The sequence below is a fragment of the Haemaphysalis longicornis genome, unplaced genomic scaffold (assembly GCF_048455015.1).
Source record: "Haemaphysalis longicornis isolate Haplotype H1 unplaced genomic scaffold, Haemaphysalis longicornis Haplotype H1 scaffold_13, whole genome shotgun sequence".
In the NCBI taxonomy this organism is placed as follows: Eukaryota; Metazoa; Arthropoda; class Arachnida; order Ixodida; family Ixodidae; genus Haemaphysalis; species Haemaphysalis longicornis.
Window position 1 is genome coordinate 69,976,420 of NW_027526233.1, and position 26,499 is coordinate 70,002,918.

Here is a 26,499-nt window from a genome sequence, read left to right on the forward strand (position 1 = left end):
AATGAAAAACGTATATTCTGGAGCCGTACGTCGGCCGGTATCCTTCATAACACTGGTTGCCCGAAGAAAACGAATATTCTACCGCCGGACGCGCGGTTCACCGTTGAAACAACGAATGCACGGCAGCCGCGCTCCGGCCGGTCTCCTTTCGAACACCAACTGCCGCAAGAATACGCATATTCTGTGGCCGGTCGCTAGCCGTGCTTCGGCCTGTTTCCGCTTCTCGAAGAAAAAACGGATGCCCTAAGGCCGTACTTCGGCCGTTCTCTTTCTCAACATCGGCAGCCGTATAAGAACTGAATATCTGGCAGCCGGTTAGCTGCCGTTGTGCGTCCGTACACGGGCGGACGAAAAAATACCGAAGCGCTGGTTGCCCAATGTTGGCCGTTCAACACATGATCAGTGGCTGCCAGAACATGGATGCTGGCCGGACATGCCAGAAAGCGGCCATAGACGGGCCGGTCTTGGGGCACACTTTCTGTGCCGCCTGGGACTTGTTCGGGCGTACCTTCCGATTGTTGCGGTGGTGCAGTGGTAACGCGTTCGTTTTTTGTTGCAAAGGTTGATGGTTCGATCCTCCGGTGGTCTGGTTTTTTTTTTTTTGCGGACAGCACGATATGATTTTTTTAAAACGAAAAATGTGCCGGTTCTTGGTAGTTTTTAACCAAAAGTGATTTCCAACAAAGTGGTGTCGGAGGTTTATTCCACAACTCAATCGCTCATATACAGGATAGCCCAACAAACTCAACTTTTTGCTGGGTATGGCAACCTGATCTTTCTATTTACATTGCTTTATGTGTTTATGTTCAAGCCAGAATTTGTTTCGACGCATTTCCTTCACTTCGCGCCGTGTATGTACTGCGCTACGAAAACACCAAGGCACAGCCGAAACCGAAACCCCGGCCTCAGTACTCCACTGCTCCATCCAGCAACATCGCCACGCCATCACGCCGTCGCATTCCTTTCATCCTGGCCGCCGAGACGGTGGAGTTGTACGCGCTTGTCGAGTGGCTTTGTTGTGGCTGTTTTGAAGACATCGGATTATTGTTTCGACGAAGATATGTCGCCTGTGATTTAAGGTAAGTGACTAGTCAACTTCTTGCACTTTACTTGTGTATTTAACCTGGCAGGGCTTTTCCGTTCCGTGTTAGACGTTTGCGTCGTCGGTTAGCCCTAATGTTTTTTGACAGCGACTAATTTTGAGGGTTACGTAGATCTGCCTTTCGACCGCGGATATTGCGTGCGGGACTAGAAACAGTAGGGCTGTTCGATTTACAGTCCCGAACTCACCACCGATTCCCTGAAAGCAATCAGGCATTCGATTTTCTTGTGTATCCTTATGGCTTCGGGGAATCCTCGGACTCCGGCGGAATATCCGCGGTATATTCGAGTCTGTAAATCGAAGAGCACTATTGTTTGTGCCGTTTGTAGGCTTTTTGTTGAGCGAAGTAGGATCATACTGCTACGTTGGCTATACGGTTTGTTGCTCGCAACAACCGATCGCCAATACGCGCGGTCGACCGCTCCAGGTTGAGTTCGCAATTTTATTAGTTCTTTTTAAGGAATTGCAAATTGTTCTTCGCATCATTTTTCGTACCTGGACTGGAGTGGTACGCTTTAGGTAACTTTTAGCCGAGGCACATAGCAGTCTACACTTCACTGCAGGGATTGTCATTTTTCAAAGCGGTCACTCAGTAAAGTGCACTGGTACAAACAAGGCTCTCTGCGTTCAGATTGAGGGTACGATGGCTGAAATTGGCGTCGCACTCGCAAGCCCCGCATGTGCAGTGAATGTTTGAGTGTTCCAATCGTTCGATAATCGCATATATGTTTGTGCATGTGTATCAGTAGCACCAAAAACGTTCATTCAACCCGAATTTGCTACCACGTCGGAACTACGTGCGTATCGTGCGTCTGGTGCAGAGGCATAAGCAATGCTGGCCGCGCATGGGGAGCGTTTAAACACTGCAACATTCACTACCGTCTCCGAATAATTCGCGGCCACGCGTGTTGCTCAGTTAAATTTTGTATTGGGCTCTCTTTCTGTGGATGAGTGCACCCCGCACAAGAGCAAATGCTTAAAAAAAAAAGTGGGTCTCCTCTGGACTGGTTAAGGTCGAAGGTCTCTTTCTAGTAGCTTGTGTACATAATTGCACAGCAAAGAATACACTGTGTTAAAAACACCACTTGATGTAAATAAATATAGTTCTAGAAAATATGCGCTAGAGAATAGAGGGGAGAACAGCCTTTTCTAGATGGTTAGATCACACTGAAAGTTTTTTCTTAATTTTTCAGAAGAGGATAACCTCTTTCTTATCGCAATAATTTTTTAAGCACTGGCTATTGTCATTATTGGCAGTAATGCATTATTGTCACGTTTCAAATTTTGTGGCCTATACCAATGTGTGTCATTTTTGAATATCGTTTCTATGGGTTTGATGTTAATGTGTGCACCACCTTAAATCTGGTTCCCTATGCTTCCCTAAGACATCGCGGCCATTATTAAGGTTTAATTAGATTCATGTTTTGAAGGAAAAAAAATGTTGCCATGATATTGACGGTACCAGCTGAAAACATGCACCGACACATCATGTGGGCTTCAAGCACTGCGTGGGATGTAGAATTGGACCTGGTTTAAGCTGCAATCACCTAGAAGAGACTTCAGAAACAAAAGAAATTGCTTCACTTGTATTGTTGTTCAGCTGTTCATCACAACCTTTCCAGCCTCCTTTGGCAGAATTGTTAGGCTGTGTCTAGCGTTCTGTTTAGACGGAACGGCAACTGTCACTAAAGTTCCGTCCGGAAGAAACACAACTCGTGTTGAGAGCAGTCTTTCTTGATTTGTACCCATCCGGCCAAACCGCTACCGCTCACTGACTAGCCAGAATCACTGATAATTATTAATCATTATTAATAATTACAGATGATCGGACTAACTCTAGCTCAATCTGGACAGATCTCCAAGCCGCCACCCGACGCCCGCTTCACAATATTTCAGCGAGAGCAGTCGGTCTTGATTTTTACATAACCGGCCAAACCGCTTCCGCTGACTGACTAGCCAGAGTCACTGTTAATTATTAATTACTGGTAATAATTACAAGAGATCGGGTGTAACTGGCGATGGCTACGTCGGCCTTGGCTCCAGCGAGCGGGAGCGGCTCGGCCGCTTGAGTAAAAAACCAAGACCGACTGCTCTCATCGCGTGAATTGTAATGCGGGCGGGAAGTTTTGCTATTACACAACGCTAACCATGGCCACACACACACACACAAAAAAAAACAGTGCGAGAATCCAACCAGTGCCTACAACGTTCGTAGTCAGCCGCGGAACCACTACACCAAATCCCAGAATGAGAAATGGCGGCTAATCGGCTGGTTTTGATTTGGCGTTCAGTCTGGACGGAACTTTAGCAGTTTTTAGCATTCCGGCTGGACGGAACGCTAGGCACTTCCTAATTGTTAAGGCAACGTTGTCATCATTTAGGTCTGCGCTTTGTCACAGAATCGTGGAGGCAATTTGCCGTATAGCAATGAGAGAGCTCATCTCGCCACCTTTCTACGCATACATGAACTGGTCATAATGAACGGCATCTACTTCCAAAGAGAGAATTGAGTTAGAAGCTTGATCGTTGACATTGTCACTATGCTGTGATAGTCACTTCGGCCATCCTTACATCCAGGTAACGTGGTATTTTAACGTTCTCATATTTTCGCTTGGAGTGTGAAGAACACCTTGCTCGACACCTTAATATCGCATTTAGAACTTTGAAGGATTAAGGCTAATGCAACTTACTTGTTGTTTGCCACTCACTTCTATCTTGCAGGCTACTGACTGTTACACCTTGCAGTGGAGATCAGCTGGCATGCCCTACTTGGTGGATGTACCTCTCATCAGATGTCACTGGCTGTTTTTCAGGTTGGTTACAATAGGTGAGCACCTAGTTCTATACAATTGTAGTGCAATGCTATGACGTGCACTGTGAAATTCAGTTACCAGAACGTGCCTAATTTGACCGAGAGTGCAGTGCTTTGTTCTTCCAATAGCACTGTATATATATGCATGTCGGCTTCTTCATTTCAGCAATTCATTGCTCTGCCAGTTTGGAATCAGTGAATTTGGATGTATTGTATTTAACGTCTTTATGTATTGTTTAACATGAACCTTTGCTGACATTGCACATTGGACTGCTCAAACACAAGCACGAAGATGGGAGTTCTTAGTAAAAAAGAGAACTAGGATGCACATGATGCAACATTTAGAAGTGACACAGCTGCTTGATATCCCCCTTTTGGTGCAGCCGCCGAATGCTCCTCTCCGCCTGTGAGAACGATAGCTCTCTTTTCCTCCGCCGCGTCGCCTGTGGTGCACGCTATCAATGATGCGGTGGCGTCAATTCGGAAAGCGGCCACACAATCAGCCATCCGCGCTACAGTTCTTGGTTCGGCTGTTGTGTTATTGAGCTTTGTCATGCGTCACTTGAGACACCTTGCTGAACAGGCTGCAATCACATGGAGTGGAGTAGATGTGGAGTAGACGTGGAGTAGATGCATGGTCCTTAAAATGGGATTGCACTATTCAGCTTGTTTTACTGGAATTTTCGATTCTGTAGCGTGTTCGTGATCTTTGGGCTTTTTCTGAAGGAACTTCGGGCTGCTGATGACGACAGGCGAAAATATCAAGGTGGCGTGGGACAGCTTAATTTTTTCCAGGTTCGGCTCAATGTGCTATCAGCTTAGGAGCCAAACTGGGTTCACAAGTGACAACTGTTATTGGATCTTAAAGAGGGCCTTGAGAACAAAACAGTCCCTAACTTTCTGCATTCCATCAAACATCCCCCTCTCTCTCTCTAGAAAATTTATTCTAAGGTTCTTAATGAGGTGGTTTGGTCAAATAAAAGGAACGATGGGTCATTTTTCCGCGCTGGATGAAGCAAAACATGCTGATGCTGTAGTGTGTTGTCAACCGACATGCCTAGAAACATGGCGCTGTTTGTCTGGTGGCTGTCTGTGACAATACGGATAATGAAGAACCCCACCTCTTACACAGTTGAGCACACTAAAATTCAGGTTACGGAGCCGGTCATGCTTCATGTTCCCGGTAAAAAAAATACCCTAAGGGGATAACGTCAGCCGTGGAAAGCCCCCGCAGGACAAACCAAAGGAGCCTGCAGGCTATTTCAGTGGCACCGCCGGTTCAAGGTTCACAGCTTATATCAAGGCCGAAAATACGTCGACTTGGCAGCCATAAATTACTTTTTCCTTTATTGACATTTCGTCAGTAATCAGGCTGCAGTATGGTTCTTTTAGTGACAGCAAGCTTTGTCCCTCCACTTGAAGCTGTTCCTTTATTAGGTTTATTACTCGAGTCTCTTGCAGAAGGTCCGACAAGATTTTTAGCGTGCTTTGACACGGCAGCGTCAGCAGTTTTTTGCCCCTCACATGCTCGTATCCTTTACAAGAAGTCGCCTTCCACAACACTTTGCCGCAACGTGGGTTCCTGTCTAGTCAGCGCGCCTTATCACTATTGCTAATCTGTTCCATGGCAAATTTGGCACACCCGTTCTCCTTGTTGTGCGGCTTCCAAAAGAGTCTTCAGTGCTTGCACAGCTCGGTTGTCCTCATAGTATTGAACTTTCTCTCAATTCATCACACGTTTGCTGAAGTTTTTGCAAGCGTTCGTGTAGTCTGCACTTTCATCTTAAGACTGTGTGCGTTTCTTTTCGTCGCATCAATGCATCCAACCAGGTTAATGTCATCTGGCCTTCTTCACTTTTCAATTTAACGTGTTCCTAACCTTTAACACACTCGCCTGAAGCTACATTTTCTTGCCCCTGGTATTCGCTGGCTGTGCTTTGAGCGTAGAATTCTTCTAGACGAGGGTGTTTTGCTTCTTTCCCACCTGCTGCTAACGCATGTTCTCTTGAAATTCTCGGTTGCATGCATGCACGCCTGCATCTTACTAAAATCTTTTCCCGGGAAAGGCATTGCCACCATGCGATGCCTTTTAGAGCAGTGCCGGTCAAGAGCACCCTTCCACGACCTGAAGGGAGTCCTAGCAGGATGGTTTCCACTTAATTTGTTGAAAATGTTCTTTTTCTGCAGGCTTTCTATTTTTATGACAAAGAGGAATGGCAGGAGCAAGGGACCACATCGGAGTGCCCATCTCAGAATGTTTAAGGAGGTATGTGAAATGTGAATATACATTTGTTTTGAGTTGATCGGGATTGTATAAGCTTTAGTGTGTAACTCAGTTTTTTTTTTCTTTTCAGCTGCCCACCTGTTCGAAGATAGTCACGGTTTTTGATATTTAATGATAATATATTCAACGTTAAAACCCAGTTTGTTTTGTGTAATATTTTTAAGCACCCCAGCACACACCGCTAAGCTCTCATAAAATGGTTGATAAGTTTTCAGAGCATTGTAGCAGGATAGCAGAAAAATGATCACAACATGAATGGACAGAGCAAAACGCATAGGCAAGCTTATTTGCTGCAAATCTTGTTTCATAAATTTATTCGCAAGAAATGAAACCAGTTTTTAATTGCCATTGCATACTACCTTTCCGTTTCATGTCATCATTTTTGTGCAATTTCGCATATCTGCCGTCATACGGTCATTCAACCTGCCAGCATCGACGCTGCCATTGCCGTCAGCTACCGACGCATGCCATCAGCTACCGCCGTACCGACGTCTACCAGCATGCCGTCATCCATCACCCTGCCAGCATGCAGTCATCTGCCGTCATGCCATCATTAATGCCATTACCATAATCCACCATGTTGATGTTTGATGGATTCCATCAACTCCACATTTTCAATAAGGTTAGAATCGAGTAATTACGGTATACTCTTTTGCGTCCTCGCACAAAATCCTTATCAGTTCGGAGGTAAAAACGAAAAGAAATCGAGCGCTCTCGACAAGCATCGCACCTGATCCCCGCAGCGCTAATCTGACACGAGCGCCAGGTTATCTTGAAGGTGATAGCGCGATAACGCGCGGTGCATTTGGCCAAATATCCCGGCCGTACATTCTCGAGACCCTATACACAAAACCGAAACCGCTGTCGTCAGATTAGAATCACGTTTTGTTTATAAATACAGCGCGGAGTCGCAACAAAATTACCTGCCAGCGCTTGTTGAAGTGCGAGGCACCTGAACCGGAGCTTCGTCGTCCTAACTGAAATCTGAAAAACCCGCATCATTGCTTGACCCCTCACTGCTGCTGCAATCAGAAAAACCGACAGCAGGAGCTGCCGAAGTGCTTGCTACAGCAGTCCGACTGTGCGGAGCGCGGCGCGAACCCGACGCCATTTTTCCTCCTCCTCCCTTCTACCGTCGGTTCAAATTTCTCTTGCTCACCGCCACCACACGAGACACATAAACAAACAAAACCGAAATTGAAAGATAAGTTGCCAATGAACACACCAGATGGCGATAGTTGTCTGTGGAGCGCGGGTATCAGATTTTGCGGGAGATTTAAAATCATCGGACGCCGGCTTCCGATTGCCTATGGCGCCGTCGTGAAAGAGCTAGGAGACGAGGTCCTGGACTACAGCCTCGCTGTTGTGGAACAAAAATAGGTCGCTCGATCACCTCTGCAAGGCTTGTTTTGCCGCTTCGGGCTTGCTTCGGCCAGACGATGCCCTCCGTCATAAGGCCGTAACTCCGAAATGCCCCAGATTGCGCTTTTTGTCAGCGTGTGGAAAGCCTGAAAACACGCTGGTAAATCGGTATGGCACTCACCCCATGCGTCACCAATTTGTGGGAGACGCGTTGTGGTGAAAGGGGTGGGGAATAGTTCCCGATGCCATGTAGCCCAAAAATATCCACATAACCAAAAAAAAGTCTCGACGACAACCCAAACGGAAAGTCGCCCATTTTGGCAACCCTGCCATTCATATCACACGACAGGACCTCCCACTGTTTTGTGCTCAGGATAGGCTGAAGCAAGCCCGGCGCATTACCGACTCGCGAATTGCGCTCTTGGCAGACGTGGCACGTGCGTACGTACCTACATACTTATGCCTTCGTGCCGGGCCAGCTAGCATACCGAGAAATCTTCCGCCATGTCTTTGGTGCGCTACCGTGACTGTCTGCGACGTGGTAGTGCTGCAACGCAGCACCCTCGAGCTTGCACGGGATAACGGATTCAAAACACTAATTTGATTTATTTTTATCGGGCACGTATTTCACCAGAGCTCCGTCGGCGTCAAGCAGGTAACTGTCCAGCTCACTCGCAGCAATACCAGCCACATTACAGCCATCGCCAGCCGCAATACCAGCAGCTTCCCGGTGTCCGTCATTCTCCGGTGTTTCGATATGCCTGAGGGTCTGTCTCTTCACTAAAACTGGCGATCGCTTCCTGGCAGAACAAATCCTCGTGCGGAGCATCGTGTACCTTTTCCCGACGGAACGCAACCTCGAGCGGATGTCCTCCCCCGACGAGATGCGCGTGCGCTGAGGTTCCGAAGGTTGCGTTTTCACGCGTTCCGCGCTCGTCCCTCGCCGAGAAGGGCCGCTGACCCAAAGCGTCCCCCTGGGCCTCTTTCACCGGTTAGGTCTCGTCCAAAGGCCCCCGTGACATCACGTCGGCAACCCCATTCGTGGCACCTTTGCGGTAGCGAAAGCGAATTCGAAACGTTGCAATGTCAGGGCCCATCACCGGAGCCTCCCGCTGGGCTCACACAGGCAGGAAAGCCATGTGAGGGCCATGTGATGGCTGATTGTGAATTTTAGCCCCTCTACATACATCTAAATCTCGCGAAGTGCGTAGATTCTGGACACACAATCGTTCTCGTGACCAAGTAGTTTCGCTCTACCGGTGTCAGTGCACGGCTCGCAAAAGCCACGGGTCGCAGTGGTTTCAAATCCACCTGGAGGAGCACTGCTCTTACGCCGACGTAACTCGCAACCTTCTGGATCACGAACGGCCTGTTCAGATCCGCCACTTTCAGCGATAGAGTTTCTGCAACAGGTTTCGCCAGCTGGCGTAGGTGCTTTTCTGCCTCTCTCCCCCATCCCAAAGGGTGAATTTTCTTAACCTTGTCAAGGGTGCATGCAGCTGCACGCAAGCCGAGATATATAGGCGGTTATAGCTATCGTATCCGCTCCTTGGGGAGCGGTGATGCGAGCAAAAGACTGTCCCCACACCGATGTAGCCGCAACCAAGAAAACGCCCCGTATTTATTTCACAGTCGCGTTTTATACAATTAAGTCAGTGAGGTCACCTCAGCCCACGTACCACGGCGCGCAGCCACAACAGACATAACAGAGAACTCAAAATATCCCCCTTTTTTAAAGGGTTTTCAAGACAACAGTAATCTATAAAGCCCAAACAGAAACAAGTGCACGTATAACCTGTAGCCATATCGCTGTGGCCGTCTTATTTTGCGACCGTAACGTGTCCCTTAACCACCCGGCCTTTGTTTATTCAGCGGAGCGGCCGGCGTTAGATCCAACGTAGAAGGCTCGGACTTCCCCGTAGCGTTGGGAGTGGCAGGAAAGTCGTAAGACGGGTCATGCCCGCTGGTTCCCTCACTGTACCCCACCAATGTCCGCCTGTTTCTCTCCAGCTCCGCTCCGTCATCGGTCCGCACCCGATACGACCGAGGCCTCAGGGCTGAAGTCAACAGCGTTGCGGTTTTTTTGCAGTCTTTTATCCACACCCGGTTCCCTGGTGCGAGGGGCGGCAAGGGGGTAGCCGCATGGTGACGGTCGTAGTCGAGCCTTTGCGTGTTCCGCACTGCCTCGTCTCTGTGTTGAAGGCTCCTGAAACCCAGAGCCTTTGATGCTACAAGTTTTTTCGGATGCAGCGGGAGCGTAGAGTGCGAGCGTCTGCCCAATACTAGCTGGGCTGGACTTGTGCCCAACGGGCCAGGGGAGTCTCTTTACGCAAGGAGGGCTAGGTAGGGGTCAACCGATTGTTCCAAGAGCCGTTTTACAGTCTGTACCGTACGCTCGGCTGCACCGCCTGACTGCGGGTACCTGGGACTGGATGTGACGTGATGGAAGCCGTAACTGACCGCGAACGCAGCAAATTCTGCAGACACGAACTGAGCACCGCTGTCAGTCACAACAATTTCTGGAATCCCGGGTCTGGCAAATACGCTCTTCATTTGTACAATGACCGCCGGGGAGCTTGTGGAAGATAATAGGGCAAGCTCCGGATAATGAGAAGAATAGTCTACGACCACAAGGTAGTCTCTTCCGCGCAAGTGGGAAAGATCAGCTCCTAGCTTTAGCCAAGGCAAGCTGGGAGACTTTGATGGCATTATCGGTACGGCTTTTTGAGCGCGCAGCATCGCGCAGTCCCGACAGCTATTAACCAAAGCTACGAGCTCGGCACTAAGACCTGGCCACCACACAGATTCCCGGGCCCTTGCGCGAGATTTCAGAATGCCCTGGTGTCCCTCATGCAATGAACGGAGCACTTCACTCCTCAGACTCTAAATAACCACGAAACCAGACCCATGCAGAAGCACACCGTAACATATCGGGATGTTTGCTCTTTGCGACCAGTAACGTCTCAGCCAACTGCTAACGTTTGCGCAACGGAGCCAGCCTGCCCTACAATACCAGTGAAGTTGTTGGCAAGTCTCGTCTTTTTCATGCGCCAACTTCATTTCGTTCCAGTGTGCTAAAATTTTGAGTTCGCCAATGCAGCCTTCTACGTGGCTCGACACTTCGCTGCAGCCTAGCTCTCCCATCGCTAAACCAGCTTCCCTGCACGGTGCCCCGTACCAATCTGCTTTCCTGGGGCATAAGATACCGAAAAGCAAAATCGCATGAGCTATAATCTGAACCTTTGTATTCTAGGGGGCAGCCCATCATTCGGCGACTGCCCCACCAGCGATACAGCGGTTTGTGGTGCGTCTCAAATTGAAATTCTAGCCCTATCAAAAAGCACTCCAACCTTTCTGCCACCCATGTCAGCGCCAGCGTTGCTTCCTTTTCTATTTGCGCGTACCGTTGCTCCGTTGGTGTTAATGACCGAGAGTGATACGCAACAGGCAACCTTTCGCCGTCTGGCTGCACTTGCGTCAGCACACAGCCGAGACCGACCGACAATAAATAAAAACGATTTTCGCCTATGGGAAAATGGCGGCGATTTGGACGTGCGAGCCCGAAAACCGGGTTTTCTGATCGTCTGTTAGCTCATTTCTAGGTGCATTTTCTGATCGTCTGCTGCACCATTTGGCTCCGTACGTGAATCCCAAACATGCGTTTCACTCTGCAGGTGGTTCCGTCGTTCCAACATCAACTTGCGCTGGCTCGCACGTCCAAATCAGCGGCCATTTTCCCATAGGCGAAAATCGTGTTTATTTATTTTCAGAATAAACAGGTAAGTACCGTTGTTGTTCCCGGTGTCAAACAAAATAGACCACAAAATGCGACCTTTGTGTGAAGTTTGAGCGCGAACAGAGCGGCGGATCGCTCAGGAAAATTTTTTAAAGTGTTCCAGTTATCGCCGCAACACCCTGTATATGGCCTCCGCCAATTGCCCAAGGACGCCGTCTATAGTTGGGAACACAAACTGTTGATCTAGGATGCTCTTGTTCAGCTGGGTTAGGTCCATGCATATTCGCACTTCCCCTGATGGTTTTACTACCGGCACTATTCATGCACACCATTTAGTCGGAGCGTCTACGTACCGAATGACCTCACTTTCGACCATTTTGTCCAACTCTAGTTTGATAGGGTCCTTTAACGGAATGGGTATTCGTCGAGGTGTAAAAATTGCGAAGGGAACCGCACCCTCCTTCATGTGAATGTTGTATTCTCCGGGCATCGTGCCCAGGTCACGAAAGAGCTGCGGATACAAGTATTCGTACTGTTATCATCAACAGCATAAAGAAATTTGATCCCACCGAGGGCTTCAATTGCTAGAAGCCCTAGCAAAACACATGCAGTGACTCTACAACGTACACTGTTTGTCGCGCGGTTTTGCCTTTCCAAACTATATTAGCAAGAAAGGAACCCTTAACATCAAGGTGCTCATCTGCGGCGCTTCTCAACACAGCTTGTGATTTGTCTATGCGAGGCGGAACACCGGGGAAATCGGGCGGAACGACAGTGAACTCGGCTCCCGAATCAAATTTTGCACATACGCGTACATTGTTAATACACACTTCCACGTATCTGGCATTACAGCGGCCGAGTGTCCCGAGAAAAAAATTTTGTCCTTAGCCATCTAGCACGGACACGCCCACCTGGTTGTTTTCCTTGGACTTGTTGCAGACAACGGCGAAGTGTTCTTTGGTTTTACAAAGACGGCACCTCGATAAACGTGCGGGGCACCGGGTTCTCGCATGACTCTCAAGTCCACAGAACCGGCACCCTGGTGGTCGGCGGTGTTCGCGTGACCATGGCTGCAGCGACTGTCGTTGCTGTTCGGTGGTGCTCCCCTCCTGGTTGATAAAAGGCTCACTCGGTGTCCGTTTAATGGTGCCCAGTTCGCCAGTCGTGTCCCCGTTGCTGTCAGCCCGAACTTCCATTTGCTGTCGGTGAACTATTTCCTTGAGTCTGGCCTTCGCTAGAGCGTTCGCTAGCCTAAGAGTTGCATCCATCTCTAGAGCTTCTCACAGCGGTGCGTTTCGGAGGCATACGACATATCTGTCCCTTATCATGCGCTCACGGAATTCTGCAAATTTGCAGCGGTCGGCTAGTTCATGCAGGGCTGTCAGAAACTTGTCCTCGCTTTCGCCGGGCTCTTGCTTTCGGCGATGAAAATTTCCGCTTTCGTACACTATGCTCTTGGCGGCCACGAAATGAGCCTCAAACTTTGTCTGCACCCACGCGTAGCTTCGGGACTCTTCCTCCGTGAGGCCGAACGTCTGAAAAATTTTCCCGGCCTGCCTGCCGATGGTGTACAACAGCGTCCTCACCTGGGCTTCCTCTGTTCTGTCGTTGACCCCTGATGCGTAGCGGTAGTCATCGAAGGACATACTCCATTGTGGCCACTCGGAAGTCCTGTCGAAGTTGAACGGCGCAGGCCGTGGAACGGCGGTCGCTGGTGAACTTGCTGCCGCTTCCGGGTTCGTCATCGTATGACCGAGTGCAGGGTGAATGCCGCAATGCCACCGAAGGAGAGGAGGCTCATCCCACTTCTGACACCATGTCGTGGCCACTCCTTGGGGAGCGGTGATGCGAGCAAAAGACTGACGCCCCTCCTGTGTAGCCAAAACCAAGAAAAAGCCCCGTGTTTATTTCACAGTCGCGTTTTATACAATTCAGCCAGTAACTTCATCTCGGCCCGCGCACCCCGGCGCGCAGCCACAACAGAGATAGTAGATAACATGACAATAGCCGACAACCCCTAGGAAGCGCCGAACAGCGGTGACATCCTTCGGCGCGGGAAACTCCAAGATTGCCCCAGCTTTCTCGGGATTGGGGGACACCTGTCTGCGCTCGATCCGATAGGCGAGCAGACTCACTTGAGCGCTGTATATTTGCGCCTTAGCAGGATTGATGGTGATGCCAGCCGCCCTGAGGTTTTCCCAGGACGTCTCTCGGGGGACAGGTGCTCCTCGAAGGTATGGGAGTAGACCACGATGTCGTCCAAATAGGCAAGGGTATGCTGCCATTTTACCTCCCCGAGCACTTGGTCGATCAAGCCTTGGAATGTGCTGGGACTTCCGCAAAACTCGAAGGGCATACCTACGAACTCGTACAGCACCGATGGCAAGTGAACGCTGTCTTGCATTCATCGCCGGGACGAATCTCGACCTGGAGGTACCCCTTGCTGGCGTCCAAAATGGAGAAGTATTTGCGCCACCGAGATTCGCGACGATCTCGTCCACGCTCGGGAAGGGTACGTATCTTTCGCCGGGACCACATTCAGCCGCTCATAGTTAATGTAAAAGCGTCGGCTGCTGCTTTTCTTTTGAAGGAGCACCACTGGGAACCACAAAGGGCTCGTCGAGCAGCGGATACTGCCTGCTGTCAGCAGTTCTTCCTTAGCTTCTTCTGTTGCCTGCGTCTTGGCGGGGATGACAAGCCGGGGATTGAATTTCGATGGTGGAGCATTGCCGGTGTCGATGCAGGGCTGCACCGACCTGGTGCAACCTGCCTGCTCATTGAATATCTCGCCGAAGTCACCTAACAACGACAAGATGCGGTCACGCTGTGCTACGGTCAGCTCGGTAGCACTTGCTATGAGCGCGCGTAATTCCTCGCGCTGATCTCGGGGTGTAACGCCTGCTGCACAGGGAAATCAGCCGTGGGAGCAGCAACAACCGAGCTCGGAGGTTTAGGCGCGCTCCGGCTAATGAATGCGCCTGAAGCTTCTCCTTCAGTCAGCGCGGGAAACGTTTCGCCTGCGCGCCCACACTGCGACCTCGCTGCGGGAGGTGGCTCGGAAAACGGCTTGAGTGACGTAAACGGGCCCTCCTGATAGACTCCGCTGTCGGTGTCCACGACCAGTCCAACCTTCGACATTAGTCTTTCCTCAGAATGACTGGGACAGTGAATCCTGGCAAGTGGACGAAACGCATTCGCTGTACACTCTGACTCCAACGGAGGACGAGGCGTACGTTACAACCTAACGTAACATCAGCACACGCAAGCTGGAACGGCATCGTCCGCCCGCGCAGCCGAACGGATTTGCGTTCGGGATGGGAAACGTCCTCGCCCCGATCAGTGAAATTCTTGTCCCCCCCCCCCCCCCCAGTGTCCAGCAATGCCTTAGACCTCCGCCCGGAATCTGCGAGGTCGAGAAAAGAATCAGGCGCACTGGTCGCCTCTGAATGCGGTGGGCGTGGTGATGTTTGCCTCTAGGGCGCGTTTATCAGCCGCCCGCGCAATCACCTGCTTCCCGCTGCATTTCCCTGCCCACCAGGGCAGATTAACATCATATGTCATCATATTGCATATGACATCATAAGACATCACATCATATGTCATATGTCATATATGTCACATCGTATGACATCATACGACATCACATCATATTCATATCACACATCAACTTGGCCGAACTTGAAACAGCGAACAGAAATTCCTGCGGCTCGGTGCCCTGTTCGAGGCTGCTCGGGCGCTTCACGGCCAGCTGGCCGCATCCGGTTATCCGGGGGCGAGTTTTGAGCGGGTGCAGACGACTTTGGCAACGGCGATCACGTGTAGGGAAGCCCAGCTGGGCGCGCGTTCGATGACCGATCATCCGACCGGTTTGTTTGTGCTCTGCTCGTGAGCCTGGCAGGAACTCCGGCGAATAACATCCGCGTAGCGCAACCCATACGAGTTGGGAACCAGCTCGGTCCTTGAGAGCGAGCTTTTCTCGCTGGCGGGGTATCAACATATAAACGTGCTCGGCCGGACCGCTGCCCGTAACGCCGCGCCAAGTACAGCTTGGTTCTGGTGTTTCCATCGGTGGCGGTGGCGGCCGATACGCGCGTGCAGCCGTAATTTGCTGCTTGCACGCGGCGAGTTACGGCCGCCAGCTCGTTAAGGTCCCTGCACCTGCAGTTCCTCAAGTAGAAGGCAAAGGTGGGGTGGCATGGCCTGACGACCCGATCAACCCACTGCGCGATCCGGGCATGTGGTTCAGCATACCCGTAAGGCTCCTGCATCGCGCGGACATATGCGACCAGCGATTCATCCGGTGTTTGGGTGCGCGATTCAAACTCCCTGCGCATCCGCGGGAGGTAGTCGTTGGGCAGGAGTTCCCCGAACATCACTCAGAAGTGCTCTATCGCGCACCGTATGGCCTATCATTCGTTAGCACGGAGCGGCATGGTCGACCAGGCCTGCGGTGGCCTGCTAGTAAAGGCTCCGAGACAGCAGGAAAGCGTTGGCGCTCATTTGATGGCTGTAACCGGTATACGTCGACACCCATAGCTGCACCCTGGGAGCTGGTGAGCGCGTTGTCTGCAGCACCTGCTACTTGGCACTTGCGAGAGCGTTCGGGATGGAAGCTGCATCTGCAGACATTCCTTAGCTTATAGGCGCCGGCGTACCGACTTGCACGAGATACGCGCAGTATGGGGCTTCACTGAAGCATACGGCTAGTCCCGACGCCTGAGGGTTGAATGCGTGCTGTCATCTGACGGAGAGCGCTCGCGTAATACGGAACTTTCCGAAACTCTCGTTTGCGCGCAACCGGCATTCGCAGTTGTATAGGGACTTTTTAGAAGAGGGACCCGAGCTGCTCCTGCGGCTGCGGACTACGCTGTTGAGGCAGAGCATCGTGGGACCTCCCGGCCGTGACCACAAAGGCAGGCCAGCAGCATCAAATCCGCCATTCATAATCCTGTACCAGGTTCGTTCTCGGAACTAGCGAACCTTGAATTCAGTTGAACACGAACCCCACGTTTGGCGCCAAAAATATGGGGAACAGGGTTTTTACAGTGACCAAGCTCGCACTCGATCCTCGGCGGCGAGGCTAGCTCCACTGAACACTCCCACGGACCGCCAAATGGCTTCGCGTCAGTGAACAGCAAGGAACACACAAGACACGAAAATCGCCTACACCGTCATTTACTACCCCGCAGTAAGGAACGCCGGGCGCGTCGCTCTGCCACCGCCAAGACCACCCTGATCTCCACGGGAGAAACTGACGCTAGCGCGGACAAAGAATGGCCAAACGAAGCACCAAGTTGATGGCTTCTGATGATAGCTGGTATCCAAAGAGGGCTTTTCTCCGTCGTCGGCCCCAGTCCAGCACGCGCGGAACTACTGACAAACCGGTCATGTGAGGGGCTCGGCTGCGCCTCCGCTCTGAGGGGCGTCCTCCAAAGGCAGGAACCGCGCGGCCGCCGGGGAGACATTGACCTACCTCCCCCTCTTGCCTTCGCCGCTGGCCGAGAGAGATAGGAAAGATGGCGCACCTCCTTAATTCCCATTACAGATTACGAGAAGCATCTGACTCGGTCGCAACCTCAGCAGTCATTCAGTAATTGCGGAATCAGGGAGCAGAGGAGCGGTACGTAAGAATAATACAGGATATCTACAATGCGTCCACAGCTAGAATCGTCCTCCATAAGGAGAGAAGTAAATAACATATAAGGAAAGACGTCGACCAAGGATACATAATCTCTCCAATGTTATTCCCAGCATGTGTACAAGGGGTATTAAGAACATTGTCTTGGGAACAGGTGGGCGTAAGGGTTAATGGAGAATACCTCGGTATTCTCCGATTTGCTGATGACGTTTGTAAGTAACTCGGGGGAGGAATTGAAAACCATGCTTACCGCACTGGACAAACAGAGGAGAACCGTAAGCCTGAAAATTATTATGCAGAAAACTAAAGTAATGATCAGTAACCTCGCGACAGTACAGTGGTATGCGACAGGCGGCGCGGCAGTGGAAAGTGGTAAGCGAATATATCTACATAGGCCAAGTGTCGACACCGGATCCAAAATATGACGCCGAGATAATTAGAAGGATAAAAATAGGTGGACTCTATTCGGTAGGTATTCTCAGATAATGAATGGCAGCCTACCATTGTCCCTGAAGAAGGAGGTGTATCACAGCTGCATCTTACCGGTACTCACTAACGGCGCGACACTTGGAGGCTCCTAAAAGGGTAATTTATGTTTAGGGCGACTCAGCGAGCATTAAAACGGAAGATGATAGGTCTAACTTTAAGGAACAAGGAGAGACCTGAGTGGGTCAGAAACCAAACACGTGTTAGAGACATAGTAGTAGAAATTAATGAGAAGAAATGGGTGTGGGAAAAGCATGTCATGCGAAGGCAAGATAACCGTTCGCCATAAAAGGTAAGAGACTAGATCTCTGGAGAAGGCTAGCGCGGCAGTGGGCGGGCGAAAAGTAGATTACCAGGTGAGTTTTCAAAAAATTGGGGGGGTTTATTGGTGGCAGTTACCACAGCACCGGGATAATTGGAGCTCTATTGTAGAGGCATTTGCCCTGCAGCAGGCGCATATAGGGTGGTGATGATGATGGTGGTGGTGGTGGTTGGGGTGACAATTATTATGACTATGATGATGACGATGATGATTATGATCATGACAATGATGGTTGTGATGATCGGCGCCTTGCGAATCCCAGTAAAACGTATCGAAAATTCACTACTGCCTACATTAAGTGAACTTTGTTTCTGTGCTTTCGACTTTCACATACCATCCAGCTATCTATCTGCGTCGTTATCGGACTAGCTTTCCAAATTTTAAATTCTAAACCTCCCCAGAGCTATGTCCTATTGTACTGTCCGCTGAAAAGTTTAAAATTAAAAGTTACAGAATGATATTGGTTAGTTTTATTTCAAGTTCAGATATTTCATCGGCATAATTTGCAATATCCTACTCAAGGCACGCCACCATTTGAACAGCGCGGGTCACACAAGTGCACAGGCATTCGCAGCGGTTGCTTTAAAACATTTTATTGTCTTAGTTGTGTGAATTGATTTAAATGACCTCCAACAATAATCATTAAGCCATGTTGTATAAGGGCCCAAAATGCTTTGCTTTCTCAGTGAGGCTGTATGGGAGTGGGATGCAGCAGAATTATATAGCTGGTGAGGAGAACCCTCCAGAGGTCCGTCTAGATCGACTGTTCTTGTTTTTTAAATGCCCAGGTCGGCCTTGTTGGCATGAAACCTTCAGCACACACCGCAATGGTGCAATGGAGTGCAGCTGCAAAACCAATGGCACATTTTTATTGAGCCTCAGAGGCAGTGCCTGAAGAGCCAAGTATGATAGGGTTCAATATGCTTCCCAATCCTTGAATGCTGTTTGGTTTGGAGGAGATTGCCTACGGAAAGCAAGGCCAATAACAGCATCGGGAAGGTGAGGTGCGCCACTGTGGATACAGAAAATTTTCAAATGCCGGAGATGGTGCTACACAGTCCTGCGGCAAAAGTATGGCCTTACAGGGTAAAGCATTTCTAGCATTCGAAAACCAGCTAAAGAAAGGCAGCGATTACAATGACAAAAAGGAAACACGCGAACGAACGGTAGATCATCAAAAATATTTTGAATTTAACTGTAAGGTGTGTGTCAGTGGTTCATTTTAATTGGCCGAGGAGGTCACGTCTGCGCTGTAGGAAGTTTTAGATATATACGGTGCTTAAACAGCCGGCGTATAGTTTATGTACAAACCAAGCATATTCTTGGAACTGCATTCTGATAGCCCTCAGAATAGTAGATAGGAAAGAGTTATTTCCTCTTAATGACCAGAAGTCGCATTGACATAAAGCACGTTTAAATAAATTGTTCTTTTTTTAGTGGAGTGTTTCCTTTTATACCTAGTCAAGTTAGTGTTAGATTTCGCATTATTCCTCGAACGTGATTCAACATGTAACCGCTAGCCAAAAATATTTCTTTTAGTAGGCAAGATAGCGCAGATTCAGGCTATACAAAAACAAAAATTCCCATTGTTGTATTCCTTTTGAGAAAGGGCATAGGAAGCTATTCTTCTGCACAGATAGTTGTTGTGGCTTTATTGTTTCTCGTAAATATTTTAGCTGCACCTTTTTCATCATGATTTCGGTGGTAAATTTCGCAATAAAAAGTCGCTTCAAACGTGTTTATTTGTTTGAATGTTACTGGACATATGGCCACCACTTGTGTTGTCATAGTAGTTCAAAATTACGCCTGCATGCGTGGCTGGCCATATGGACGAGGTCTGATTGGGAAGTGTTGCTAGTCGCCGCAGGCTTGCTTGCATTGCTCGATGGTCTCAAAGTTGTTTCCGTTGCTTTGGCATCCGCCGTAAAGGAAGGGTTGGCAGACACCTTCTGCAGCATTGTAGTAAAAGCGCCAAAATGCGGCCTTGCATGGTCCGGTGTGCGGAGGCAGCTGACACACCATACCACGGAACGCTGCATGGAAAGGTGCCGTTGCAATGGTCATTTTCGCTGATTTGGGCAGTCTAATTAAGCATCAGCCACCGCTTAGTTCCCGAAATAGAATCGACGGGGCAACTTAGGCTAACCACGTTTTGGTAAAAACATCATTGTTATAAGTATGAACGAAATCATTGTACTATCTAGGTACATTTATATACAACCAACAGTGCTCGTGGGTTTTAGTGCATGCTGCTCATCCCGGTGACGTTCCAAGTGCGCACCGTAAGAATAATTTTGCACAGTTGGTGCCAAGCTTTGGCAATAAAAGACGATCGTTCAGCCTGTGAGACTTTTGAATTCCGCTTTCACTGCGCTTCCCAAATATTTCCTGGGCAAGCTGAATGAAAATTTTGGCATCCGTGCCAGACATTTCCAACCATTCAGACCAGATTTTGGTCGTGCGTAACAGAATGCTTAGAGTTCCCGGAGTAGAAACTTCTGTGGTTGAAAACATGCAGATTAGGCTGATTAACATGGATAGCTTATAGACCGTGTAGTTGTACCCCATTGTATATTCTACAAATAACAAACGTCCGCGTCAGCAGCGCAGCGCACGCCAAAAATAACAGAACACATTGTGGCACGCTGTAGAACTTCACGCTTGTCTAACCCTTTTAAGGAAGCAACGCAAGTTTCTTGTATATACAAGGCGACATAAAAGTAATCATATATAGCGTGTGGGGCCAGAACGTGTGTTTTTTGTTTGTGTGGCTTTATTTGCGGTTTTCCCGGCAGGTTTTAACTGGTCCTTTACGTTTGAAACGACACCTTAAATGTCTTTCTCGCTCTCTAAATGCAACGTTCAAATAAAATGACAATGATAAATTAGCAACATTCTCAACTATATTATGAATGCTCGAGAGTCCTGGGTATTAAAATATAGTTTAACTCTCCTTGTTTAAAAACGGTAAAATAAGTGATTAATGCAGAGTAAATTCTGGAAAGTAACGCACAGTGCACCGATACGAATTTCAGTTTTTTTTATGTTATGCACGTAGGGCTTACACAGTGAGAAAAAGAAGCAATCATCTGCAATAACTGGTGTTGTATTAATCCCGAAATTAAGTCCCAAATGATAAGCCAGGAATAGGCTCCTATTTGTATGGAATCACTGTTCAATTAATCCGGCAGACCGCAATGATAATGTTTAATTTAGTTACCTAGCAACCATTCCTGAAATAGTGAATTCATTTCCCAGTTTCGAGGTGTATGGAGAGCTGCCTCCCTCGCAGCGGGTTAACGGTTTAACATTTTACCTGAAGGATCGTTTACAAATAGAAGAAAATGTAATATTCGTCAGTATTTTATTACAAAAGTACGAGAGGAAGCGTGGCGCTATCAAAGTATGGTTTATTAATCTGACTATGAAATCTTTATTGATTCCTCGTACTAATGTAGTGGAGACGATTTCTGGTCTCCTAAAAGAGTTTGTTTTTCATAACAATCCGCGGAAAAACGTCTGTCGTCTGCTTCTGTCGTCACTCGCTTCACGCTGCCAAGGGAAACTACCCTTGCGCATCACTTCCCGTAGAGCCGTGTCGGCAGCGGCAAAACGCTCTCCGATTCTGTACGGCGCAGATGGGGATGGGGTGACCAAAGAAGATCCGGACTCCTTAAGGAGAGGTGGGTTGCCAGAAGCGTGCCACCGTGGGATGCGGGAATGCAATAGGCCAAAAGAAGAAGACGTCGTGCAGGTGTTCAGCATTAAGGTAGCGCTTGACGAACACTTTGGGGCGGCGGAAGATTAAGTATACGAAGACTGAAGTGGGCAGTGACAAATAAAGCACTTATGGCCTTTACATTGCGTTTCATTTGGTCTTCTTTTGAGGAGCGCCATATATAAGCAAGGTGAATGGTTCTCAGTGAATATATCGTGTCGTCGAGGTTACCTTACTCAGACGAACACAGCTGTGCAGTGACATCAGTCTTGCGCTGTCGTGCAAGGTGGCTTTGATTTTTTTTATATGATCAAAGAAAGCGAAAATGCATATCCTCCTCGGTCCCGGGGTACCCAAATAACCATAAAGGCAATAGCTTTCCCCCGTTCGAAATTAGCACGTCAAAAGTTGTCCCCTTGCTTTCACTAAGCCCCTCTAGGTGGCGCGATGTGTTCAGGCATCTCTGAAGAGCGAGGTGGCAAAAATGGCTTTCACGGGCGCGGGCGCTCGAATGCGTCCACAGGGTAAAAAGACCCAGAGTACCCCACTGGGTACCATCAAATTTCATAACTTTCGTTTGCTTCTTCGCTATTGTAATTTTTTGCACTTATTTCTATGGATAATGAACCAAATAAGTGTATTGTACCATTTTTGTAGTATTTTTGAAGCATTGTAGAATTCTGAAAATATTGGTCCTTGCATTCCACAATCACTGAAACCCAGAGTACAGAAATGGGTACCATCAAATTCTGGTACTTTCGTTTGCTTTCTTGCTATTCTAATTTTTTGGCGTTTATTTCTAAGGATAATGAATCGAATAAAAGTGTGTTACAAAAGATTTTCGTATTTGCGCATTCTTGTGTCTTAAGAGGATATACCATATATTCTATAACTTAGCTTGTTACATGAGTACCAATACAGCAATGTTCCAATTGCAATTATAATCTACATTCTGGTGCCTCAATCCCCGTCTAATTCCTATGCTCCGAGCCACGACTGTCCAGATTCTTTTCTTACCCCAGGACCAGTCTAGTTGCGGGGTAAACCACCCCACCCGGAACTTTTGGTGCGATTCTCAAATCTTTCTCTCCCTTAGAGGGTTTATAAATCTTAACCTAGCATCGATGGTCGAAAACCGTGTCTCACCGAAAACTCCCTAAATGATCGACCTTTGGGCGAGCTGGTACTGGTTAGACGTCTTGAGTAGCCTGTCTGCCTACTACGCTGCCCTTCACTATACGAAACGTGCCTTTATCATATGCTCACTTCGGCATGCTTTTTCCAAAGTTTTTCCATGTAAAACCACGGCATGTATCTCTCTAGGTTACACCACTGTAGCTACCGGACATGCGTAGGGGTGGCCCCACAGTCAGACAGACAGCTGTAACTCAGGCACTAGCCAAATAATTATATAGGCGTCACTCGTTATCGGGTCTGATGATTAAACACGGGCCGGTTAAAACGGGTAAAGAGCTCGCATACTCTGAAGGAGGGTGTTGTTTGCGAAGAGTGGCCCGTATACCGTGCCCGGTACTACAGCGGAGTATCGCGGCCAAAGCCGCCAGTACTGTGTGACCAGACGACGATAAGTAGCTCTCTTTGTGCGCTGCCGATGTAATATTCTAAATGCGGAGGGGTGCTTTGTGCTCGCAAAGGTACGCACTACGGCGGCGTGCTCCACACTCAAACAAGCTGCCGCCTAGATTCGCGAAACAAATTGGACCCTGACTACAGTGTGGTATCAGCAGTGCTGCACATCTAGACAGATCTGTTTTTTAAACTCAAGGTGTGGCTTTTTGCTCACGGGTTTAACCAGGGGGCCGTACACTATTGCTTTTGATATCTACGAAATACGGAATGTAGATCAGATACTTCCAGCTAAAGGCGAAATGCAACCCAATCAAGTCCTGTAAAGACATGAATAATTACTGATATTCCGTATGTAAGTTTGCATTTGTAGCAGGGTAGCAATTACAGTATCTTGAAGCCGATGTGATACAATCCTCCAGCGAAAAATAGGCTTGGCTACAACCCAGTGTTCCTTGCCTGTCGCAGGTACCCAATTCTCCAGACGTCAATAGCCTTCGCTTTCAAATAATCCGGAGGCATTTAGCTGGTTACCATTTTCGTGTCAATGACAAATGCCTACAACGCAATGTCTCCTAATAATTGTATCAATAATAGCAGGCGTAAGCAATGCTGAACACGGTAATTATTAGTGCCCAATTTGTAGAATTGGATGCTTACGTGCGTTCCAAGGCAGCTTGCCACCTCGAAGCGCAGAAACATGAGTTGCTGCGGGAAGGCTGATGTCATCGACTTCCGGAGCCACCTTGTGGAAGGCTGTACGAACAAAAACGCGATTTAGTTAGAATACGTTGACTTCTCAAAAACGGCGCTCGTAGTCAGGTAAATATAGAATATTTCAATGCACAATTTACGAACGAGTGTACTAAATATTTTAGTCCAGACAAGCGTTTTTGTTGAATGTGAGGAGGCTTGCTTGGTAATGTTGTTATGATCGTGCTTCTGCTATTACGGGCAGCTAAAACAGAGTGATGAGCAAGCGACCTCAAGGTGTTACACTTGCTATTTATGATTATTGGATATGCGAAACACACTTTTCTGGATATTGCTTGCCATAAAAAATCGCTTACGACGAATATTTGTCGATGCCCGCTTCACGGTGTATGTCCATAATTGTTACGAATGTTTCTCTATTGTAAACTAATGGCTTCCTGAATTAGGTTTGAATCTACTTGCCAAATCACTCACAAACTTTTTTGGGGGATTCTATAAAATCAATTACGCCGTGTGGGGCCAGGTCTTTATTGATTTTATTGTGTTTCTGTCAGCCAATTGGTTAAATTCACATACCATAAACTCCAGGCTCCCGTTTGTAATCCAGACATAATAAATCTTGGTTTTAGCTAGTTTTGTTGTAAAACCTCAGGCGCCCACTAAAAATTGTACGCGTGACGTGCGATTTTTAAAAAAAGAATATAGAAAAGCTATTACGCATAAAAGGAAAAAAATAACCTGACAAGTTAGGAGTCTTTGCAAGTTTTCACAAGGTCTTTTTTGTCATCGTTTTGAACACAAACCCAAAAAAGCTTGTGTGACAGTACTTTCACAGCAGCTCTAATAAACAAAAGCTTAGTTTTCTTCTATTTTGTACAAAAACCACAGAATGCCCTTAAAATAAAATATTGTCCACAAGAGACAATGTCCAGTATTCACATTTTAATAGCTTAATTTTATATCCCAACTACATAGTGTTTGTTTCTGGGAATTGAAGGGGTCAGAAAGCGCTTCATGACCGCCGTCCAAATCGCAGCCGTCGTCGCTATTTTCATAATAATGAAACAATACGAATAGCATTGAATTTTAAATATTGGGGGATTTCTAATGTAAAGGAAGGAGGGGAACTTAACCCATTCCATTCCTGAACGGCTTACCTCACTACGTACAATATTTTATAATGATGGTCTCAAAGAAGTACAAATTTTAGATCGTGCTCGTCAAACACTGGTCGGCAATTATGGTCTGGCTATCCTTCCTATGCAAGTGTAGGCAGGGACTTATGACGACAGCCATGAATACATTAGATAAAAACACATTAACATCCTGCAGTATGCCCCTGGCATGAAATTTTGGTTTTTTTTGTTCTTAATCAATACCTTGAGATCCGAAACGCCAGAAACAAAATACTGTTGCAATCGTAAGGTTTCTGCCTTCCAGATGAATTATTGTAATTCTTACACTTGGAGCACCGCCTTACAAGGCGTACGGATGAATTCGACGTTTATAACATTTTTCAATTGCGAAATTGTCGCTGCGAACATCATACTATTAGTCTTGTTTCATTCCAAGACGCAAAATTCAGGTGCTCCGACTACAAAGGCTACTTGAAGCATGGCAGAAAACTTTAGGAATACCTGAACATGAAACGCGAAGCTGCCGACATCCCTTTAGATTAAAATTGCAGTTGCTACATGAAAACATGATCCATCTTTGGGACATCCCCTGAACCAGGCAGATTAAAACACTGATGAGGTGTACGCAGATACTTGGTTGCGGGAAAGTAAACCCTTCTCGGTGAAAAGAGTTCCTATAAAAACGTAGAAAACATCACCGAACTCACCGGCTACTGTTCCAAGCAAAGCCAACAAGACAAAGACCAGACAAGCCTTCATTTTTTTCGCGAATGCTTGCCAACAAAGAAACGTAAGCTCTTATTCTCCCGTAGAAAACTCCGTCATATATACTCGTACCAGACAATTGAAGGAAGTGGTGAAGGTTTTCGGAATTCCCGGCTTTCAATAACAAGGAGTGTCCCATCGGATGAGTTTACGAAACAAGGTAAATTCATGCTGCGGGCGTCCGCAGTGATAAGGATAACAAACATATCGGCGTTTATGTGTCTGATAAAACGTATAGGATTGAAGTTTGCAAGTTTTCAAAAAGGCCAAATACATTTTTATAACGCAAGTTTTGTGAAAACTTCTGTAATTAAGTCTGTCGCTTCTTTCGTGTCAAACACTTCAATCAGAGGTGCACCCCAATTTTACATAGTTTCGACGGGTACTGAGACGAAGCGATTATTAAAAGAGCCCTGAAAGAGGTTTTGCCGGTACATGGGTGTTAGTATTTTCAGGTAAATCAGTGCCCTAGTAACCACCACCTTCAATATTTTTGTTACAGCGATGAGTATTACTGGAGTTATTGCATATCAAACCATCGCATATCAAACCATCGCATTTTCGCTCGCACGGCGATTCTGCCTCGTTTCGTGCACTTCCTCGTACTGCGGGAGCGTAACTTCCCATGACGCCTCGCATCGCGGTGTCCACTGCAAGGACATCCGCTCGCGGGTGATGTCAGCTCTTGCGATATTCTCCGCCACACCATCGTTTATGGAGCGTGGTCGTCTGACTTTCTCCGTTTGTTTTGGGCTGTTTCTTTTTACCATTTTGGTAATGAAGCCTTCACTCCGCTCATGTCTGGAAAACATGATGGAAGGAATGAGGCTTTAATTT

General features: G+C 47.9%; 1 protein-coding gene and 1 long non-coding RNA gene across 2 annotated transcripts; one reads left to right on the forward strand and one right to left on the reverse strand.

Annotated features, from left to right (window-relative positions):
- Nucleotides 1-956: 956 nt before the first annotated feature.
- LOC144164090 (uncharacterized) lies at nucleotides 957-6,338 on the forward strand. The gene is made up of 4 exons (XR_013321044.1): nucleotides 957-1,079; nucleotides 3,824-3,929; nucleotides 6,102-6,180; nucleotides 6,269-6,338. It is a non-coding gene; the product is annotated as an uncharacterized LOC144164090 (long non-coding RNA).
- Nucleotides 6,339-19,466: 13,128 nt separating this feature from the next.
- Nucleotides 19,467-25,761, reverse strand: LOC144164332 (tauPI-stichotoxin-Hcr2d-like). Its single transcript, XM_077694836.1, has 3 exons — nucleotides 25,605-25,761; nucleotides 23,708-23,803; nucleotides 19,467-19,775 (listed from the first exon to the last, which is right to left on the reverse strand). The coding sequence occupies exons 1-3, from the start codon at nucleotides 25,654-25,656 to the stop codon at nucleotides 19,597-19,599; spliced, it is 327 nt and encodes a 108-aa protein (XP_077550962.1). The 5' UTR covers nucleotides 25,657-25,761; the 3' UTR covers nucleotides 19,467-19,596.
- Between the last annotated feature and the right edge of the window lie 738 nt (nucleotides 25,762-26,499).